Source organism: Acromyrmex echinatior, chromosome 6 (assembly GCF_024713525.1).
Source record: "Acromyrmex echinatior isolate Ae372 chromosome 6, ASM2471352v2, whole genome shotgun sequence".
Taxonomy (NCBI): Eukaryota; Metazoa; Arthropoda; class Insecta; order Hymenoptera; family Formicidae; genus Acromyrmex; species Acromyrmex echinatior.
Window position 1 is genome coordinate 5,053,387 of NC_141857.1, and position 23,452 is coordinate 5,076,838.

The 23,452-nt window shown below is 38.2% G+C and overlaps 4 protein-coding genes across 6 annotated transcripts in view; 2 read left to right on the forward strand and 2 right to left on the reverse strand.

Annotated features, from left to right (window-relative positions):
• Positions 1–23,452, reverse strand: part of Poxn (paired box pox-neuro) — a 118,081-nt gene that overhangs the window by 75,012 nt on the left and 19,617 nt on the right. The window lies entirely within an intron of this gene.
• On the reverse strand, positions 1,916–3,616 carry Prosalpha5 (proteasome alpha5 subunit). Its single transcript, XM_011069188.2, has 3 exons — positions 3,461–3,616; positions 2,344–2,904; positions 1,916–2,272 (listed from the first exon to the last, which is right to left on the reverse strand). Exons 2-3 carry the CDS (start codon positions 2,902–2,904, stop codon positions 2,105–2,107), a joined length of 729 nt encoding a protein of 242 aa, XP_011067490.1. The 5' UTR covers positions 3,461–3,616; the 3' UTR covers positions 1,916–2,104.
• LOC147909286 (ataxin-10) lies at positions 3,895–8,510 on the forward strand. The gene is made up of 6 exons (XM_011069189.2): positions 3,895–4,883; positions 4,964–5,425; positions 5,527–6,020; positions 6,084–6,337; positions 8,048–8,111; positions 8,196–8,510. Exons 1-6 carry the CDS (start codon positions 4,774–4,776, stop codon positions 8,381–8,383), a joined length of 1,572 nt encoding a protein of 523 aa, XP_011067491.2. The 5' UTR covers positions 3,895–4,773; the 3' UTR covers positions 8,384–8,510.
• Positions 8,647–23,452, forward strand: part of LOC105153991 (Wnt oncogene analog 2) — a 61,261-nt gene continuing 46,455 nt past the window's right edge. Inside the window, exon 1 of one of the 3 annotated variants that reach the window (XM_087406911.1) lies at positions 8,647–14,031. In XM_087406911.1, the coding sequence (XP_087263037.1) occupies positions 14,003–14,031 (29 nt within the window). In that variant the 5' untranslated portion in view covers positions 8,647–14,002. Of the gene's footprint in view, positions 14,032–19,970; positions 23,231–23,452 lie in introns of those variants that run through there. The other 2 variants (XM_087406910.1, XM_087406909.1) reach the window with 2 other exon arrangements.

The following is a 23,452-nucleotide window of genomic DNA, read 5'->3' on the forward strand; positions in this document are numbered from 1 at the left end:
ACTCCGTTTACCTTAGTCCCTTAGTCCTCCTCGAACCCATATCGCTTCCGCCGAGCGATCCACCCTCAATAATCCACGACCGTACCGTTTCCTACTGTTCTGAAATCTTTTTTCCGGCGAAAGTAATTTTCGCGAAACACACGGTCAATTATTAAACCGCATTATGCGGTAGAAAACTAATTGCCATCCTTTCTTTTCTTGTAAATAATCTTATATGCATATTAAAGAAATTATTTTTAATATATATTTAAATAATTATTTTGTTGTATATCGTTGTGAATATATATTATCTTTAAAATAATTCATTTATCTTATACGTATATCAGCTTGTGACTGTATTGTTACAATCGTTCTCGAATTATAATAAAAGTTTCTATCCAATTATTATTACTTTCCCTGCATTAAGCGCACTTGGAGATACAAATCTTGTGCGAAGCGCGTTCTTTAACGCGATAAAAAAATATCGTACAGATATCTAAGTGGCTTTTTTTCATATACGGTTAATGGATTCGATTCATGCAGAATACAGGGTGTGTCAGGCATGGCGGGACAAAAATGTAGATTCATACACATTTCAGCGGTGTCACACGTATAGACATTTTAAGAGTTACGTGCAATCAATAGGCGACAGGGAAACCCCCGTGGGAATCCAAGCGAGCGAATCGTAGCGGGATTGAACGCTTGAAATGGAATAATATCCAATAATCTGGCAGCCGAGAGAACGGGATAAAAAGGGACGTTTTATCGGAGCATCACAGCATCCAACCAAGCGGTATCCGACCATTTCCGCCAAGCTCTCGCGGAGCCATTTCGCCCCGTTCTCGGCTAGCTGGCAAAATTAATTATTGATTTCGGATACGCGCATTCAGTCGCGGCGGGCAGCTTTTAATCGAAAACGAGCCATCCGTCGCACACCCATTTCCGACCGCTACGAATTTAACAACGGATCGATCTGGAAATGTCCGTTTGTGTCACACTATTACTGCCGCTTGTAACAAAAAACCTCCGACTATTTGCGGTTATTCGTTTCAATTCTTTTTATGATAATTTTCGAGGTACTTGACGTATATCAGATTAAAACAAAATATTTCGACGAATATTTAGAATATTATTACCTAATACTATTATGTGCAATTATTATGATATAAAAAAATTGACAAATCGTTATTAAGTAACAATATAAAAGGCGTTTTAAATTTAAATAATAAATTACATAATTCAATCATAATGCATCTATATATATATATATATATATATATATATATATATATATATATATGTATGTGTATCATATATTATTTTAATATATTAATCTATATGAATTCGCAAATTAAAGTTTATTTTATATTTATCCAAATACTATCAATACTCTTATTGACAAAAAACAATATAGGAAAATGAAACAATGTATAAAAATACAGGATTGGAAAGATTAAGGAACATAGATAGGAGTACCTGGAGAAAGGCATCTAGAATGATTATTTATCCTTTGAGGGACGTAGATGGCTGGGAAAGGTTTGGCAAGAAGTTATCGGCTGTTGGTCTTACGAAAGTCTCGTCCGATGTGGCGTTGAAGTCTATCAGCTAAATGAAATAAATTGGAGTAAATTATTTAAATTTAATTTTATGTATAGATATGTGTATTTGAAATATAAATTGTCCTACCATTTGCACATTTTTATTTTATTTTATCTAACACATTTTTTTATCAATACAGAATCGACATTTTCTTAGTAGAAATGTCGATTCTATATTGATTTATATACGAGTATGTACACATATGTATTTCCATTAAATTTTTTATATATTGAAATTTTAAGAAAAAAGTGTTAAGAATAAAATGTCAGTATAAAAATAATTAAAGGAAGCTGATTAGAGGAATGCAACATGAAAGGTAATATAAATCCACTTGATATTTTCTTTTTTCGTAATATTTTTTCTTTAAAGACGATAAATGAAAATATTAAATATACAGACGTAAAGTATTTGCTCCGTATGTAAAGTAGAGATATAATTTACATTCGCATTACACGCTATTTAAGAAATTTGTTTATTTCTCCATGATCTGGTGAAATCATTTAACTCATACGTATAATATAGCTTTTTAAGCAATATCTTTAATCACCTCTTGTAATTCTGCCTTGCTAAACATATGAAACAATTGTCCGGGCGTCATTGTCATCACTTCAATATTGGTATCGTTCAGTTTTTCTTCCATTACTTGTTTCAATATTGTCAGCGCAGCTTTTAATGCTTCCTTGAGCGTCATGGACTGTAAGAACAATATTCATTTAATATACAATGTCAATAAGCATTGTTCAATTCAATAATAACGCAAATTACCTTATGATATACTTCTTGAAGATTTTGTTGAGCTCCTTCACTACCGGATCCTATGGCTTTTGCATCAAATTGAACAAACGTACCAGATGGATCCATGTGATATAGTTGTGGACCTTTCTCATCAATCCCCGCAAATAACATTGCTACACCAAATGGTCTAGACATGGCAGTGCCATCGTCGTCACTGTCTCCAAACTGTATAGCTAAATTAGATACAGCTTGAGCAGTTGACTCCACTGTCATTTTTTCATTGTAGACAAACCAATGATTCTGACATTCAACTCGAGCTCTATCGATCATTGTCCGTGAATCGGCCATCAAACCAGATGCTGCACATCCTATATGTTTATCGATTTCTACAATTTTTTCTACAGTGGTTGGTTCCATTAAAGTTGAAGTAATACGTTTCTCCACTGCCAGAACGACTCCTTCTGTTGTTGCAATTCCAATAGCAGTAGAGCCAAGCTTTATGGCTTCTATGGCATATTCGACTTGAAATAATCTTCCTTCTGGCGAGAAGGTATTTACTCCACGATCGTATTCAGAACGTGTTAGAAACATCTTGAAATAGATAGATGAACAAGTTAGAGACGTAGACTATTCATCATTCATTGCGAGTATTGTAAATGTATACAAAACATGAATTATATATTTTCAGTACTTGTAGTGAATAACAAGATTTATAGGTTATGTACATATGTAAATTGATGCTTTTAACTATTTTATATTTGAATTATCTGTTTAATTTCAAGTTGTTAAGAAAGTAATGTAAAATTAAGATTACAGAGTAAACATTAAACGTCCTATAGCATTCTATAGAAATCAAGTTTGAGGTTAAGCGCGATTAAAGATGACACAAATAAATTCAATAAAGTTAAAAAAATTAAAACATCTATTATTATATGTAATTATAATACGCGACAGAACATTCGAATATTAATAAAAATGGATAAAAGCTCAAACAGAAAAGCTCTAACAGAATAACAAACTGAATAGGTCAGTTAACAAAGAATGACATGGCAAAACGAAACAGAATATTCTGTGACTGTAACATAAGTATGATGACAAATGTGATATTTAATATAAATTGTTTTTTCAAACTAAGTTATAAATTTACCTTTAATGTTTTATCTTTATTAAAAGCAAGCGCAAAAGTACAAAACGCCGACTTGTCACAAACGCTAGTCACGGAGAGTGATGGAGAGTGTAACGAATAATTACACTGGAGCAGCAGTAGCGTAACGTTACATGGTATCTCCACTACCTTCAGATCCAGAGAGAAATCTGACAATGTGAAACCTAAAAGTAGACTCAGTGGACGTGTTTAGTATAAATTTTTTTCGTAGATTTATAATTCTCGTTAAGAGAATAGATTATTAATATTTTTATAAAGATATTATAAATAATTATTAGGTGTTGGAATTAATTCGTAGCGTTTTACAAGTGATGGGAAGTACTTTCATTAATGTATTTTTTAATGCTCATGTGAAATAAATAACATTCTTTCATTAAAAAACGCTACGAATTAATTCCAACACCTAATATTAAATTGCTAATTGTCAATTTATTAAATGATATCACTGGTTCTGTTTATGATTACGTTTCAAAACCTAAAAAGATTTCGGCACGCAGTTTACAAATTCAGATGTATATATAAGATTTATTTTGTTTAAAATTAAATTTATTTCTGTCGATTTAAATTTGTATCACAATTACTCAGTGTTTTAAATGGAACGGAAGGAATTCGTTTACTGAGACCTCTATGTGCACAAAACATGCACATTGAACTATCTAGCCACGAATGTAACGGGTAATACACCATGATTTTCGATTCTGTTAAATTTTCGCGTTATGTACATTATTGTATTTGATTCTATTTTGTGTCAATTTTATATCCACAGAATTAAATATTAAATATTAAACATATTCCGCTATATATTTTTAATATCTTTTTTAGAAATTATTTCAATTTTTATTTTTACAACGCAATTATATTTTGTGAATATGATAGCGTGGAATAGAATGGAACAATATACAATATAACAATTAATGTACATACATAACACAATCTCTGATCTAGTTTCCACCGAGGATTTAAACCAGATCAGAATGTAAGAATCAACCAACTACAGTCGAGCATTCCCCTGTCGTTCGATTGTAACAGGGGAATATTCGACTGTGGTTGGTTCTTACATTCTGATCCGGTTTAAACTTTGGTGGAAACTAGACCATTGATATGATAAAATCGAAGGATCGCTGGATGTTATCTATGGGTAAAAATGTTTAGTGTACAGGAGCGCTTAGAAAACGAAACTACATTCAACTGCAGTCTACATTCACATTCTCTATCCATGTTCTGTTGATTAACCAATTGACACGTGTTTATGAAAAGCTTTGTCCGTGCAATAAACAGTGGCAATTTTATTAAAAATGACGACACACATTGATTCGCAAAAATTAAAAATGATTATAAATGAAAAAGACTGGGATCAGTTACTGCAAAACGTCAAACCAAAGCATTTTGTCAGACAAGAGTCAGAGTATGTTTGTAACAATATGTAATTTGTAAGTTGTTAGTTGACAGATAATCATATATGATAATTATTATGTAATGTTTCAGGACGATACTTGATGCAAGTATCTTAGCACAAATGTGTCAAGTACTCTTAAGCGAAGTCACTCCGGATACGATTATAATTTTATGCTTGAAATGTCTGGGGAACTCTTGTCTTGACAGTTACAAACATAAACAACATATGATAGAAAACGTAGAATCTGTTAAATATAAAAGTAAAAATTTATATAATGAATTAGTTGAAAGTGATTTATGCAAACAAAGAAAAAACTGTGATTATCCACATGAGTCTCATTTTCCTTATGATGGAGTCATAGAATGGACTGTAGATTACATTAAGATTCATGGAAAATCCACTTACCATTTAATTGACAATGAATTGGATATCCTTAGACTCAGTATCCAATTTTTATGTAATTTATTTACATATGCCTGTCCAAATATTACATCTACAGAAGAGGATATTCTAAGATATTTAAATTGTGATAATCTGAAACAAGCTATTTTGTAAGTTTACATATAATTATATATAAATATATAAAACTTATTTTAATCTTTTATAATTTGCTAAAAATAAAGAATAAAAAATTATTTTCATTATTTTTTAGGAGTTGCATGCAGTCTGATAATAGATTACTGGCTAATGCAGCTTGTATTTATGTGTACAATGCATTAAAAAAATTATGTCACGACTATTTCACAATGGAGAAGAAAGATATATTTTTACAATTATTAAAACCTACCAAAGAAGGTTTTACATCTGCAAAAGATGCATTGTTATTCCTATTACATCAACCAAATATATTTGAAGATGTATATAATAATATAACTATGAATGAAAAGTTAGATTTACTTAAAATTATCTATGATGAAGTCTGGAATGCTTGGCAATCTGATTTTAATACAGTACTCACAGAGGATCAGACTGAATTTTTAGCATCAACATTTTGCAAAAAAAGTGATCTCATTTTAAAGACCGTGGACACATACGTGAATAGCATAGATCCTACAGAAATTATCCTTATTCTTAATATTCTGAGACTTCTCACTACACAATGCAAGATCTCAGAAAATGTCAGGAGTTTGCTTATTAATTGTAAATGTAAGAACATCAGTTTTCAGTACAATCTGATTGAATGTAAAAATAATATAATTACATTTATAGATCTTTTGATGTCGTTACATATGATGGGAAAAGAAGCAGACAATTATTTTACTCCAATAACGAATTTAAGTCAAGTGGCACCTAATACTCAAAGAAGAACTGTAAATGTATGCTCAAATATAAGTGATATCGAGGAATCTGAAGCAACAGCGGCAAATTGTGATCCACAGGAACATCCTGCATATGGCTTCAAAGCGGGACTAATACAAGTCATTGCAAATGTGGTACACAAGAACAAAATGTGTCAAGATTTGGTAAGTGCAATTACATGAATTTTATCTTAATATACTTTGTTCTCAAAAAAGGAAGGGAAATGTAAAATTCATACAAATTTATCTACAATCGGTAAGAAACGTTCCTTACTTGTCTCAAGCGTTTTTTTTTCCACGGGTCTACCGTTAAAGCACGCCTCGTAATGGTCATGAGAGGAATTAGAATGTCAAGTTTTAAATATGTGACAATCGATATATAAATAATAAAAAAAGAAATAGAAAAAAAGATATGACAAAGATATGCATACACACATGTTTAGTTATTCCTAATAATATTATTACTTTTATTTCATAAATTTAAATTTATTACATTTAAATTTATGAACTAAAAGTAATAATAATATTAATAATTGAATTTTAAATTAAAATAAAAATTCTTTATTCATTCCTTTTCTTATCACGATTCGGTTTAAATTTTTTTCTTTTATCATAAAAGAATTGCGCAAATTGTATTATTAGATATTTTATACAAGCATTTGTCTTATTGATACTTTTAATTTTTTTTATTATTTACAAAATTAATTATCTACCTAATTTACCTACAAATTAATTAATTTCTACAAATAAATAGTATATCACAAGCTTAAGAAAAACGCAAATAGCTTAGCAAAAATCCTATATTCAACTATATGTTACGAAACCACTTGGTGTATCTTAAGCTTCATACGAAGAAAAAAAAGAATAGCCACAGCGCTGAGTTCCGGCCACACAGAACGCTTGCGTCACGTTGTTCCGTACTCAAGGGATTAAAATTGTATCTCGTGAATGATGGTAGGTTATTTTCAAACGTAGAGAACCTTGACAGTTGCAAAATATAAATTTGGCTTTTTGTTGCGTGCCACGATTGTGCGCTATGCATGTACGGTAAATCGATATTTCTCTCCCGCTGATTACATCTCGCGTGCGGATGATACGGAATACGCGAACAAAAGATACGCAATAGCACGCGGCCTGTCGTGTTGGACAAAGCGAAATTAAGTGTTCCATCTGACTGAGAGATGTAGCAAGATGATCGAAATCTGATATACGCGTTGCAAATTTAACGGATCTGCGAGATGACAAAGTTCACGTCGCATGCGTATTGACAGATAAATTAGTTATGATGAATCAGATCGGAAACACGAGCCTGCGGGCGGAATATTAAGTCAGTCTCCTAGTATCAAGGATGACACGAACATCGTAGTCACGATAGTAAGATGCAGATGACTTTTTTGCTGATCATCGGTTATGATAAATCTGTTGTCGGTACGGAAATATTGACGTTATAGCGTTCGATCATTCGTGTAGACTAGACAAAAGATGTCTAGTTCTCTTACTGTTAAATTCATAGTGTCAAATTATACTTTAAATTATTTTTAATTATTTCTGTATAAGTCCACTTTTACTGAATATATCGTTAATTTAACTTGAACAAAGTAACTCGAGAAATATATTGAATTTAATTCATTTAGTTTACTATCATTCATTATTTACTAAATACACATATTAATATGGACGTTTATTTTGAGAAACTAAGTATAATTCACTCACAAAATTAGATTGAGTTATATTTTGACACACATGGAAGTTGAAATAACAAAATATTATTTAACTCAAGGAGTTGAGTTACCATTACTCTTTGATATCTAATAATGTTAGTGAGTCTTCGAGATGTTTCAAATAAAAAGGCATAATGATAATATATGATTCCAGTTTCGCGAAATAGATGGAATTCCATTGCTTCTGGATTGTTGTAATATAGACGCGAGGAATCCGCGTAAGTGTAATTGAATTTCATGTTTTTTTTTTTACTTTTGCTCATTTTTGACAATTTGACTCGCTATTGACAATTTTTACGCAGTTATCTTACAATGGACCATTTTCGCTTTGAGAAATCTGTGCGAGGGAAACCCTGAGAATCAAGAAATTATTAAAAATTGTAAAAAAACAGGCGTGCCAGACAATCCCGCGTTGCAAGAGATAGGATTGACTCTGCACGAGGACGTAGATGGGAAATTGATCCGTATCGTTCCTTTGCGTCGCAATTAAGAAGATTTATCTATTTTCTAGAACTCGAGATCGTTCTCGGCGATCAATCAATTCAATAATTATCCAACTATTGCTTGTTTGTATCGATAATATCTTCGATAAAATACAATGATTAGTTTGATCTTGATATGCATAAATAATTATTCTTCCAATTAGTTCGACTGAAATGCATCCTGCTGTATCACTCGCGAAAAAACGATACCATCATTACAACGATTTGTGTCATTAAACGAAATACGATGTAGTATAGAGAGAAATATTTTATCTACATTCTTGACCAAGTGATTTACGATACAATAAAAGCTGCTTCGAGAGTTCACGGTCTATTAGTAATTGCTAATGTAAGTATACAACTGTTTGCTGATCATTTAATTGTAATGCGAAATAGAATTTATTTTCTTTTAATAATGAGTTCTCATTAAGATTTCATTAATGAGCATGAGAATAATAATATTTTTAAGCGGCATTCTGCAATAAATAAATTCGCAATAAATAATGATCCGCACCCACCCATTTTTCTTGCCTTCTCATAAAATTGCCCAAGCCGGATTCATGTTTAAGAATTTATAGAACCTCCAATTATGCTGTCAGGGACGCAGAGTATTTTAATAAATAATTTCTCTATTAATTAATTGCACGCATCTCAATTCTCCCTTGCCCCCGCGATTCCCGTTTTAAGACGATAATTTCTCACGTCCACGGCCATTTCTCATCGCGAACAGTTTTACGATGAGGAACGACGACGTCGTTCTGCGCGTAATAGGTGTTTATTAATGTCATCCACGAGGCGCGGGTAAGCGGGCGAGCAAGAGGAATCGCGTGGTGGGTAAGAAATCCGCCTGCGCGTACCAACTTGTGCGTTAATTATACCGGAAGTTTCAAAATACACGAGAGACAGTTACGTTTTCCTTTCTAATGGAATTCACTGGACAGTAACCGCGCGTATTTCCAGCGTCGCGGCTCAACGGGATCGACTAGTACTTGTATAATATCGGTAAATAAATAATAGTAGATAATTATCTCTCGAAGGGCACGTACGGGGCTGTGTGCGTTCTACTTAGCCGTGATACGCGATGGCATGCGCGTCTGGAAGGATTTACGAAATGTAATAATAGGTTTCCGGACGTAATATGCGATCTAATCGAGCATGACCAATCGCTGATTTATAGCGTGATTTCGATTAAGAATAAGATTACGGATAGTCGTGGCGTATAAATGAGAGTCTACTTTTAACTCGTAAATATATGATCAAATGACACTCGCCACGCAAATATGTACATTGTAATAATCGTTCCTTTACTTTATTAGTTCCCGTCGCAACAAAGAACGATAGATTTATATCGCGCGAGTTATATAGTTTCTGTAAGCGAGCCGACTCCTCGGTAAAAGATCTCAAGTTTGTACGGTTCGCGTATGAAAGTAGACGGATTATACCGTACGCGTCCCGCGTACGAACGTTCCGTAAATTGCTTTTGATTTAAATATCGGCCGATCTCGCATCACGAGATCAATCTTGAATGTGCGTAATGGCGAGCAGTTAACGCATCAATTTATCAGTTAATTACATACGCGGTTAATTGCCACGAGTAATTATTTCCGCGCAAGAGAAGAGTTCTCCTCGGTCGCTCGCATATAGGAGAGATGGTGTTCGAAGAAGCGAGATGAGATTCACGCCACGTGAACCACTTTAATTGTGCGGTCAATGCGGTCGATAGAAGTGACTCGTGATTTTTTTGAGAAAAATACAGACATCCCAAAAGCAAAATCCAGCAATTAGAAAAAGACGGTAAGAATACTTCGATTATAGCGAAGAGAATTATCGTTAACTTTGCAAATTCTATTGATTCATTTACAATTTTGTTTCTTTGAAATAAAATTTTTAGAAACAATCTCTTCTCAATCCCGTCTCTACTTTAACATTCTGAATAAAATATGATTTTAATTATGTCAGCAATATTTTTCTTCTTAAATATGGAGACTGAAGAAATTAAAAATAAAGTGATTGATTTATGTTAAAAATAGAAAGATTAATCGTACGTGAGAAAATTTCATTATTTCACTTTTTTGTGATTATAAATTTTGCAACAAGGCCAAAACGGTTATGCACGAACCGCCTACTTGTAAGAATCGATCGGAGTAATTAATTGAATTCGATGCAATACTGCGTTCCGTAGAAGAAATATCTTCCAGCGCGCTGAGGATTTCGTCGATCCGCTAACTTTATTAATATTCATAGACACTGACGAGGGAAGCGTAAAAAGTGTTTGGTCGTGCATGAAATCGCTCAGGTGCGTAAATTCTGATCGACTCCTTGATAATCAACTCGTTGACGCAATAAATTCTAACAAAGATCATTTCAGTCAAATGGAAAGAGAGGGAGAAACTAAGAACGAAATATGACTCAACTCTGGATAATATTTTCTGTTTACAATTATACTTGTATCGCGAGTTATCTGAATCGTTTATCGATTAAGAAATATATTATATATGCATACAACCATGGAGAAATTCTCTCCTTTCTTCCGTTTCTTTGTTAAAGTCTCAAAAATGCTAAGAAATTTTTAGTCGACATTTGGAAGACGATTTACATAATCTTTTAAATTATTGTATGCATAAACATGTGCAAATATTGTACGTTGTATATTACAGAACGGATCGTTCATATTGCTCTTCGATGTCGTGATATTAAGATTTCATTTAAAATCTCCTGTTAATTTGTATTAATTTCGATTAGTTTATGTTTAAATGAAATTTGTATTTTTAAGATTCTCCTTTTAATTTAACGCTAGTGAATGTACACTAGTAAAATAAAAATGGAGTTCGACAATGAGAGGAAAAATTTGAAAAAAATGCTCGATGTTCTTCACATCGAATAACAGACTGAAATTAAAAATACACTAAAAATTGTTAGTTAGTTTTGAAAATAAGAGTGAAAATACGCCACTCTTGAATAAGAAAATCTCACTTGAAGAGACTGAAAATTGAGCCAGTCTTCAAAAAAAAGTGAAAATACTAGAGCGCATATTCACTTAGAGTATTTTCACTCTTTTTTCAAGATTGGCTCAATTTTCTCTTCGAGTGAGATTTCACTCCACGAGATTTAGAGAGTATGTAAGATATCGATTCTTTACATTCACCCTTCTCTCATGTAGTCTTATATAAAGACAAAGACATCTACTACATCAGGGCGTGATGGATAGATCGATGGTAGGTACGGGCTAGATAATCGGTCTAGCAAACGAACTAGATTCTCTCTAATAGAGGCCGCAAATTGAGCCGGCGTCGGCGCCTAATAAGTCGCGGATTCTCTCTGCGATACGGGGCTTGAACGGGGCCTCGCGTGCGCCTACGCGTGATTTCTCTCAAAGAACCCCGACACGACGATATATTTCCTATGCCCTCGTATACTTTACATACATCGTATCCGCTGCGTTTGTACGAAAGAATCGAATCAACGTAAAGGATCATGCACAACGCGCGACCGAGGGTCGGGTCGAAATCTTTTTTAGAACTCTAAGAAATGTCGTAAAATGAGACTAATCCAAGTTGCCATGAGTTTTTGAAAGACGTCCCTTTTGATCGATTCCTCCGTTGAAAGTATTTTTAGGTCAAGACAGTTAAAAATTTTATTCTAACGGCGATAATGCTGAATATAGATATTAGACGTTTGAAAGAACTGAAGAAGGATCGCGAAGTAAAATGACAACGCGTTAATTATAAGCGTAAAGGAGGACTCACGTACCGAGAGCACGCAGACCATGCGATATGTTTTAACGACTGCCGCACACGCAGTGCGTAAGCCGTAAATGTTACGCCGAGCCAGAGATTCGTGTAATAGCCACTAAAAGCGAGTTTCGTCCCTTTATGGATCGTAAAGACAGGGATATTTGGAATGGGGGAAACCACGGCTTAAAGTGACCCGACTCGCAGTTAACTAAAAGAGCGTGAGGTATGACCGGGTCTTAGATACACCGAAATGATCCCTGAAGAGACCATTGTCAGCACAATGATTTCCTTTTAGCAAATGAAATCTTAAATCCCTCATAATCATATGACGCAGAACATATTATTATAGAGGAGATATATAAATAATTTATAATAATAATTAACTACCAACCATGGAACCATTGGATCAAATAATATAAATTTATATAAATCAACGTACGAATATAATTTAAAAGGATATCTGAAAGATAGCTAAAGAATGTATGAAACATTTGTAACATATTTATAACAATGTTACCCAGCTAATTGCGCGATTCGCTTTCAATCGCGTTTCGGTTTACCCAGGTAAATTAATCCCGTTCCGGATACGCGCGCGCATTGTCCGAACGATGAAAAGTCTGCTCTAATTACCACGTGTAAACGGAGCCGCGCGTCCATTTCTCGAGAGCCGGGTACGATATGTTACTCGTAAACAATGACAATAGGGCCTGCCGTCCGCGAGCGGATGCTGCTGATGCCAGCGGCCCTCATGATGGCCGCCTGCAATCCTGATTCGTCGAGTTAATTAATCGTACCGAACGATCTCCATTGAAATGGAATCTGGATAAATTTTCCATGCTGATGTGCTGCCGAGCTAACATGTGGGTATTATCTTTACGACCTCTTCAAAGAGGAGATGAGACGTCGGGGGGCGGCGAGGCGCAAGAGAATAGGGGACGCATGCGCGCGATACGACCGCAGCCGCTGGAAACGGTGCACCGAAACCAGAGAACCTGTTATCAGAGAAACAGTGGTCTGGGACTTGGTCCAATTATCACGCAGGCGAGACACCGAGGTCTCGTCCGCGAGACGCGTCGTCCTCGCCGCTCTTAATTCCGACTCGCTGGAGAACCTTGTTCGCGCGTGGCGTTCACCATGCTGAATTCATGACTCTCCGCGGCCACGCCGTTCCGGATTTCAAGAGGATTTGCCCACTTTGTTTTCTTCTTTTCATTAGATAGACTTTAGAAAATCAACTGTAAATTACGATCGTTCATGTGGTCGATTCTAATCATGTCGTGGTCTCCCTCTACGTTCTCCATCTACGTTACACGGCGTATAGACAGAAATAGCTACCGTGACGACGCGTTTTGTAGTGTTTTCGCCGTCTACTAAGCGTAAAAGTGTCAGGATATGTTGAAGACAGCGAGCGACCCGACGCGAAATTAAACGCGAACGCAAGTCATCCGAGAATGACTTCGAGAAAATGCGTCTCGCCTTTATTTCTTGGTAACGATACGGATGGAAATTATAGCGTGACGTGCCGAAGGTATTACATGTCGATCGAGTGGTACACGATACATTCTCCATCTACGGAAAACTTTCGAGTCGTACGATATTTGTGTGACGTATGACTGTGGAAGACGCGATGCATACAGGTGATACTCTTCGAGGAGAAAGCGCCGCCGTTATTATCAGACGAGACCAAGTGGCCCAATTTGTTGACCACGCCGTTAAGGATCGACGGATATGATTTATGAAAACGGTAGATGCGCTAATTGCCTGCCGATGTGATTCATCGAGTGGTGTGTCGTTACGTATCCGATCATGTCGGTCGCTTTGTGAGGAAGCGGATTGAAATAATCTCGTCGATTACAAGAGTATGAGGCAGACGCTTAATTACGATACGGCATAATGAAAGAGATCCGATGCTTATTCCTGAGGTAAGATTAACGTTAAATTAATATTTCTGAAACGCAATTTCAGATTTCATTTATTCATTTGCACATCGGTATATTACATTCTGTATATTTACTTTTATAAACGTATTGTATTTATCATATTTATATTTATAATTAATTTTATTAATTATATTTATTGAATTTATAGAAATAACTATATTTAAAAATAACATAACCCCACTGTGTTAAGTACATATATTTATTAAACAACCTCACAGAGCCGCTCGCTAAATTCGCAAAGGTAAACAAATTAAAATGCGTTATCGCATGCGAGTGCTCGAAGTTGTCTAAAAAGTGTTAAATCAGTTATCTTGAATGTTCGCCCGGCGTTTCTTCGCGCCAAGCCGAGCGGCGCGCTTGGCTTTCGACACCATCATTTTCTCCCGTTCTCACGATCTTTTCGCGTCTTCGCGCTCGTATTATTCCTCTTTCGATTTCACTCACGTCGTTTACCGTCTCCATCGTGTGGCGGCTCTTAAAATCATGTATTTCCGTGGCGGGGTAGGCTGGACCTTTTTTCTCCATTCTCTCCGAGAGTCTCGTTTCGCCGTCTGCCGCCGTCTCTCCGCCGGTTCTCTTTCCTCTCTCGGTTCTCGCTCCACACTCTCATCCCGTTCTTCTCCCTCCACTCGAGAGCCCCGGTGTAACAATGGCTGCCCTCTAATTATCGGAAGACCGCGGCACTTTAAAAAGATCCCCGAGAGCCCATCACGGGATTCCGTTTCGTTCGCTCCTTAAAATTTCTCTCCCGCTCTCCCCCACTCTCTCTCTCGTCTCCTTCTTTCTCTCCAAGGCGTCCGAGACGGTAACAAAAACAATCAACGTAACGATCGTTACTCGTGGAAAATTAGTTTCGTCTCGCGAGAGCACCTACCGCGAATTCACAACAGCCGTTGGTCCTTCGACGGACATTTGGATGTGCGCTTTAAAGAGTGTGAGAAATGATGAAAATAATCAAAAGGTTGACGTCCCAAAGTACCGCTAAACGTAAAGTAACAGTACATCAATGTTATAATTTTCCACTCAATGTAACTGTTACGTAAAACGTGTTGTATTGCATTTATATGAGTATTGTTGCGCAGTAAACAGGCTGTGCGCAATTTCGGAACATTTACATAGCATAGAGTATGTAAATGTTACAGAACAGCACAACAAACTAAAAACGTAACAGGTGTATCATTGACGTAAAGTGGCTATAACTGTTACGTATAACCGTACTGTCACTATTTCGATGCATAGTTAATATAACATTTATGTAATTTGAATAACATAAATTTTCATTCGCTGAAAATATTTTGTAAATATTACGTAACTGTGATAATGTTACGTTATTTATATGTACATGTTATGTATATATTCCTTTCCTTTTCCGACTTTGTTACGCGAAATATAATTAAAATATGCTGACATTTTAATTTGAAAATGATATAACTATTACAGAACAGTGGAACATCGTTCCGTAATGACTACGTAAATGTTACGGAACGGTGTTTCTTGGGTTAAGTAGGAAGTTATAACGTTGATATAACTGTTACTTTGTATTTAGCGGGTAATTAATTTAAGACTCGTCTTCCTCTATTTTTTTATTGTTTATCACAAATAGTCAGTTCGTTAGACTAATAATTTCTGTTATAATATAACATTTATTAACATTATTAAGGATACATACGCGACGATTGCTCATTATTATAAAACGCAACTTCCTGATCACCCAAGACGTGTGTTTATAATTCATAGATGTGTAGATATACATATTACTCGAGCTTTCTAGTCAAGCTATCAGTCTCGCCACGTAAAAGACGTTCTCGAGTGCGTCAGTCGGCCAAGTGCGAGATCATGACGGCGCTTTCCGGTCGGCCGAGAAAGATCGTAGAAGGGAGAAAAGCCACGCCAATAAAGAGAAAATAGCGGCAGTACGACGAGAAGCGTGAGTCGGAATGGGCGTAACCCAAGGCGAGCTCGTTCGTACCTGTTGCTCGTTGCTTCCTATTAAATACTCTCAGCCGACCCACACTAGAAAGGAGTCGCTCACGTCTGCGTTAGTAACCAATGACTAAGAGCGAGGAATAGTTTTTTTTTTCCACCCTTTCCACACACGATTCTTTCTCTTACTCGCTCGGTTCCTTCTTCGGAATCGCCCGAGTCGTCTCTTCCAAAAGGGACGCTCAGAACCGGACGCATATACGCATATACGCACGTGCGCACGTAATCGCGACGATTGCGCGCCTTTCCGTATGAGAAACTTAAAAATCCACGCTTTCTCGCAGATTCCGCCAGCGGTTGATTTACGAGAGCGCGGTAGGAGGTAGATTTCTAATCATGAAACTCTCACGGTAACGCTTCCGAGATTGAATTTCGAAATACAATTCTTAACGTCGTCTTTAAAAATTGAATCTTTTGTCGTTGAACGTCGCTATTAGCCGTAAACCCCTTTTAGAGTAAACTTCTCAATCAGCTCTTTTATTCGACTTTTTTTTTCGTTACATCCTAGCTGTTCGCCCCATTTTCCTTCGGATTTCGTTTGCTTCCCCTAGGCTTTTTGTCGCCCTATTTTTCTTTAGTAATATCTCTTTGTGCACTTCTATTAGCAGTTTGTATTTCGAGCAGATGTTTGTCGGGTACAATGTCTTCTACATACTAGCCAGTTTCGGTCTCCCGGCGGCATTGTATCCGCCGAGATATAAAAGATTGGGGTAGGCCTTTCGGAGCCTTAACAACGACACCGCGAAGAAAACGTGTTTACTCTATTCGGGACGGGCCCGCTATCTTAAGAAGATATAAGCGAGTCGAAACTTTCTAGAAGATTCTCGAACGAAAGCGTTAATGACGCTACGTTCTTCATTAATTTGCACAAATTACGAAAATATTTAAGATATCTTATTATCTCATAGCTGACTTCATCTAGATTTAGGACTGTAAATTTTCGAAAAAACCTATAATGGCTTAAAGGAAACTGTGAGCTATCCACTTTAATAACTTTCAGTATTTGTACCTCTATCTTTCGACCACCAATCTTCCATCTAAGAATGGAGTCATAAATGACCTAACACGTTCGTAGGGTTCCTAGCATTATGTGGCACGAATAAGAGGCTTCCAGATAATTTATCTAAAGGCGGGGTCGAGAAAATCCTTGAACTTCGCCGCAGGTGTAATGGAGCTTAAACTTTATCGTGATAATGAAAACAGGTTGTCGTTTTACAAACTGTGTATTGAATGCCTCGAGATAGAAAATATGATAGATGTGCATGTATAAAAACGACTGAATGTAATCTCTAGAATGATTAAAATAATTTTTTACACACTTTTATATATCTTTTATACTTTTTTTATACACTTGTCGATTTACTACGAGAATTGTTTTAAGTTAGCAATATTTCACGCGTTCGCGTGTAATCTGGAAATCGTAAGGTTCATGGCAACGTCGTGACGTGCGGTGACAGGGTTATTACGTCGCATTGTCCGTAAAGCTTCGTTAATTAAACGGTGTCATAAATTACCGGCTATATCGTAAAGCTAATGATGTTCCGTTAAAGTGCTACAGCGTGAAAACTGCGCGCTCGAAATTCACAGTGGGCTGTAAACATTTTTACGGTGCCCATCCGTTACCTGCGCAAGAGAATACTCAATCGCCTCTGCGAGGGAAACGCAAGAAATCACGAGAACCGACGGTAGTGGACAAGATGAATATAAAATGGGGATTGACAATGAATGCATAATGCCTGGCTTTGTCTCTTGCTCGTGTTTTATATGTACGTATATCCTGTGCGCAATGATTCAACGTAGCTTCCGGTCAACATCCATTATATTGTCGCTCCTTGATTATAAAATTATATATGAAATTATAATTATTATTGGTACATGATTCTATAAAACGATTTATACGTATTCGTGAAAAAAATTCTATTCTACATGAACGAATCGTTTTTGTAGATTGTCTACCGAATGCATCACTCTGCTCAGCCAGACATGTTTCCTGTCATTTGTCCAGCTCACAAATAAAGTGGTACAGTATTATTGTCACGAATAGCATCATCCGCTTAACCTCGCATTTATATATTACGTTTCGATTTTTACAAGATGATAACATATAATTTTAAGCTCCTAGAAACGGAAAAGAGAAAAGAAGTCGAGATCTATACACAATTAGTAATAAGGAGAGGAACATATATACTTAAATTAAACGTGTTCTAGTCAAAGAAGAAGATCTGACGTTTCGCGTCGGATCCTCGTCAGGCTCGCGTCCTTCTTTTCGAAAATGGAGGCATATTTTGTAGCGTTGCCGGGGGTCGTGGTGGATCACTTTATTCCTTTTTTTCCCCCGATTCTTGACAGTATCGGATCGTGCGAGGCATGTACGTGAGAGACGGCGACCCGACTCGACGAGACCCCCTTAAAACCGAAAACATATGGCGTACAATTACGACGTAATGGTATATAATTAATGGAATTCGCTCAGGGGGCTCCCTTGGTTGTTATACGGCACGCTTGTTTCCTCGAACAGCAAAGGGAACTGCGAGTCCACGTAAGCGGAGCTCAACGAGATCCGTCCTCTGAATAAAATTTTCATCGCCCGCGTACATATACTTTACTCACCGTGCATGTATATCGGCCGCGTTCGCATTTTGCATGCCACGGGACTATAAGAGGGCAGAAAATTGCCAAGAGTTCAACATACTAATTTCCGATGTCACGAACAGTACCCCGACGGCACCAATAACTTCCCTGATTGTCGAACGTAAAAGAATAAAGAAAAGAGAGGACTGGAAAATTTGGCCGAATGAACCGTGTACGTCTCAACTTGTTTATTACATGATTATTTTATTTTTGGCGCTCTTTCTCCGCCAAGTGTACCAGTCACATGTTCAACGCGGATTCTCGAATGCGACGTTTATTGATCGATTCGTTCCATGCAACGCAATGAGGTAGCTCGAGAGAGTGACATCCTTAAAATTTCTTCTTATGAGCAATGAGCTCTCATCGCGAAGATCGTTTTAGGTATACCTAACGATCAGTATCTCGAGCGTTTTCTTAAGTGTGTCGATGTGTACTAGTCAACCGGATGAGGCACACCTCTCACATCTACTTCAAATTGATTGGACCCGATTGGATCTCGACCGATCCACTCCCGAAACAAGATATACGATAGGATCAAAGTTTTGCACGCAGATGTGTATCACTCTCGTCATTCTCGGTTTCTCAGTTATATAACGTTATGTAACGAGATAATATTTTGTACAGCGTTTTATGTTTCTTTAAGTAACAATTTTTTATAATTAAAAAAAAATAATTATCGATGTAAAAGATAATTATCGATGTAATTATGTGCAACTTAGCGCAATTTTTCCTATTTGTGTGAATGATAAAAAAATCCTGTTATAACTATTATATCTTCAAGAGTTACATATGATTTTATCTCAAATTAAAGTAGTCGATTCGTTCCATCAGTCTGAAGTCTCGAGTATGCAGTTCGTAAAGCTTTCGAGCTATAATTTGCGAAGCTGAACCCACGTTGTAAAGTTAATAAATTTAAGCACCTTAAAATGCATAGTGCCTTAAAAAAAAGTTTACAACGCAACACGATCTGATCTTCTGCTCGACGTAGGTGTAGGAATAGTCAATTATCCTGTTCGTGCTGAACGGATTCAATTTATCGAACAACTTAATCGAACTCTCAAGCCAATCTTTAACATTAAACAATTCGAATTTACACCTCTGGAAATACGATTCATTTACCTTTTTATACTTTTACAAACGGCATAAAATCTGTAATTTTATGAGAAATATTATATAAGAAATTATTGTTATTGTTTCTTTTCATTGGTCTATTCTATACTTTATGTGTATTACTATGCTTGTAGCCATTGCGATGGCTGATAAGAAAAATCATCATAATGTAATATAATATTCGATTGCATATTAAAATCAATATCTTTTCATCGTGCGAAGCTGAAAGGCTTGGTGTCCATTAACATAGACATCGAAACAGTAACAAGCATTTGTGATTCTCGCGTATCATCGCCGTGCTATCTGACGTGCGATCGAAAACACGCAATGAGCACAAATCCGCGATGGTGGTTTCGCGGATATAGATGTACGACGATCTGGTATTCGAGAGAGCATTGACGGGCGGCGGGTGGACAAGTAACTTTCAAACTAAAGCAAAACGAGCGATTGGCAAGTAGCGAGAAGAACGACCGGGAAGATGTAACGCGCGCGGCAGCAATGCAGAGGAAAGGTAACGGGGAAACGGGTGGAAATGACGGAGAAGCAAAGTAGAGAGCAGGAAGAGAATAAGAACGAAGGAAAAGAGCAAGAGAGTGACAGCAGGAGGAAAGGGGAGAACGAGAAAGAGAGAGAGATGAGGAGAACGAGAAATGAGAAGAGAGCGAGCGGGAAACAAGAGAGTGAGAAAGAGAAATTGAGATATGCGAGGAGGTAGGATCGTAGAGGTAACATCGTAGCTGCGAGACCTGATCCCAAAGGTAGGAGGACGCGGGTTGTGGCCGAGGCCAGTCCATCGCGGGCCCTCCTCTCGACCGAACACGCGCTTTACTTTCTGCCCGCTCGTTCAAATTCCCATGCACGTGCGACGCGCTGCTCATCGAACTCTCCGCGAGCAACTCGTTGAGTAACCCTCCGGTCTCCGGTGGCTGGCTCCCCATGGCAGGAACTCGTAGCCAGCGATCGCAGTGCCGTTGGTTATAGTGCAGATGGTGGTGGTGGTGGTGGTGGTGGTAGTGGTGGTGGTGGTGGTGGTGGTGGTGATGGTGGTGGCGGTGGTGGTGGTGGTGGTGCCAGTAGTGGTGGCGATGGTAGTGGTGCCAGTAGTGGTGGTGGCGGCGGTTACCTTGAGCACCAGGTTGTATCACACACCTTGCACAGTTACCCTCTGTTCCAGTTCTCGCACGCGTGCCGGTATTGTGCACGCGACACGACACAAACGGATCGACGATTATATCCCACGTCTAATGATCAGTCTGTAATCACGTTCGTACATTAAAAATCGTTCGATAGGCACGTTCTTTTTTTGTTTCATCTGAATATTCTCTCTCTGCTCGTCGAGAGAATTTTTGTCGTCTGAAAAAAAAGGCTTATCGATCTTTCGGAGACGATGACATTTCTTTCGTGTGGATGGATGATGAATAACGACGCGCAATGAACGATACAATCTTGAGGCGGTGACGCGTGAAGAAAGATGACGGTTCTCGCGAATGTCGAGCTGTACTCGCGTATGTGAAGCGCAGGAGACGATCTCAATTGCTGGAATCTGGATCATAATGTTGGCCGCGAGGCGATCGAGGACACTGCCTCGATTTGAACGCTAATGAAACGAACATTGACCAGCGATCGCCGATGCCGATTGCGCTCTCGGATATCAAAACCGAGGGTTGCCGATCGTATAAAAAGGGAATACCGGACAGGAAGTGGCGCAGAGGAGCTTCACAAGGGATATTCTTCGCGCGGCTTTGTTCGCGACGTGGTGCTCCAAGTCGACGAAGCGCGGATTCAAAAGGACTGACACGGCGGAACAATAAGACAACGAGACAATAAGAACCGGTAGCCAGAGCTCCTCTCGTCGGGAGGGTGCTCTTTGAGCACTGGAATTCTTCGTTCGAGCCAGAGGCGAACGAGTAGCGCGCTCGGCGATTGGAAGAAGAAAAGTAACCGCGAACACGTCTCTCTCTCTCTCTCTCTCTCTCTCTCTCTCTCTCTCTCTCTTCCTCTCTCTCGTGACTGCCAGACGATCGATCACCGGTTTTTGCAGTTTACGCGATCTCGTTGGCGCGATCTCCGCCGGCGAAGGAGAGGATCGTTAAGCGTTTTGCGCGCGGGGGAGTGATGATGATGAGCCAAGCGATAAGTTCCCTCTGCATCGAAATCGTTAACGAAACGACGACGACGACGACAACGACGACGAGCACGAGGACGACAAGGATATTCGCGGCGATGACAATCGGCCGACATTCTCGCGTGAGACGGCAAAAGATCGTCGTTTCTCGACCATAGCGCGTCGCGTGAGTTTGCGTATCTGCAATCTTGGGAGCTCGGATATAAAGTACGCCGCACCGATAATGACGGTACTTAGTTATCTTTTTAATTGGTATCTATTTGCTAACGAGACCTCGCGCGCGCGATCGTCGTTCGCTCGTTAGGATAACCGATCCACCGTTTCTTCTAGATAAACGCGTTTACCGGCTCAGGATAGCCGACTTTCTAAGATCGAGTCGGTTGGATCGCGCCTCTCATTAAAGTGAATCGAGTAAATCTTACTTAAGGCTGCATTCCACCGATACCGCGGCAAACCGTTTCGAAAATGGACGCAATACACTCGCACGACGACTTCGTTACCTTCGTGATCACTGTGGGACTGTGACCACCCGCTGATCGAATTTACGGGTCGTGAGTCCTCTGCGAGGTCCGGTCTCAATTATCACCGATGGAAGTACCACCCGTGGCACACGATACGCGATCGATGTGCACGATTCGAAGATACATGTGCGAGAGACGAATCGTTCAGCCGCTTAGTCATCGCTACGAGAAGGAGAGAAAGCCTTTCGGGAAAAGAATATTTGGAGACTGTAAACATTCGCACGGTGCGGCACGGGACCGTAAAGTTTTAAAACGCGCGCAAACACTTTAAGAAAATCCAAATGTTGGCTCTGCAGTTCGGCTCTTTCGCACCTGTCCGGTACGCGCGCGCGCGCGCACGTGCACGCGGGGCTTTGTGTCCGCTATGAGGTGCTAACGAGAACGCGGAGTGATTACAGTGATTGAAATCGCGACAAGAAACTTCTCACGACGTCGCTCGAAGCAGGTGTTGGATAAACATCAGAGACATTAGACAAAAGTTTCATGTTGTAAAATACGTCCGATAACGAGCCTGGAGTGTGAGAGACGTGCTCGCCGAGCGGTAACGGAGACTGCACACACCACGAGATCATCTCACATGATTCGACTCGACAACGGAACAGGGTCGATCCCAGTTCCGAACGATCAACTTCCGGTGAGCGTCGTTCATCCGCTGATCGCGGAAGCGTAAAACTTTGTCGCGTGCACATCCGCTTTTTACATTCAATAACAACAAGGTGATTGTGATGTAAGAGATGCGTCGCGGTGATATCGCGACAATCGCGATAGCCCTTCTCATTCTTGGGCAGATCCAGGAGCCACGGCGATCGAGGTGAGAAACAGTTATACTTTAGGATACTACATGGAAAGAATGATTTTACTGAAACATCTAAAAATTTAGCTTAGATTATTAGAAAATAATCTGAAAATAATTTCAGATCAATTATATTATATAATAATTTCAAAATCAAAATAATTATGTAAGAGATTCAAGTATAATGAGTCATACTGCAAAAACTTTTGATGTTCTAACAACAAGCCTGAGCGTCCTACA

Excerpts from the sequence above, each read along its gene's own strand:
- Prosalpha5 (XM_011069188.2), bottom strand. The coding sequence starts at position 2,904 with ATGTTTCTAACACGTTCTGAATACGATCGTGGAGTAAATACCTTCTCG. Across the intron at positions 2,273-2,343 it reads TTCAAGAAGTATATCATAAG|TCCATGACGCTCAAGGAAGC; the intron begins GTAATTTGCGTT and ends TTGTTCTTACAG.
- LOC147909286 (XM_011069189.2), top strand. The coding sequence starts at position 4,774 with ATGACGACACACATTGATTCGCAAAAATTAAAAATGATTATAAATGAA. Across the intron at positions 4,884-4,963 it reads TTTGTCAGACAAGAGTCAGA|GACGATACTTGATGCAAGTA; the intron begins GTATGTTTGTAA and ends GTAATGTTTCAG. Across the intron at positions 5,426-5,526 it reads AATCTGAAACAAGCTATTTT|GAGTTGCATGCAGTCTGATA; the intron begins GTAAGTTTACAT and ends ATTATTTTTTAG.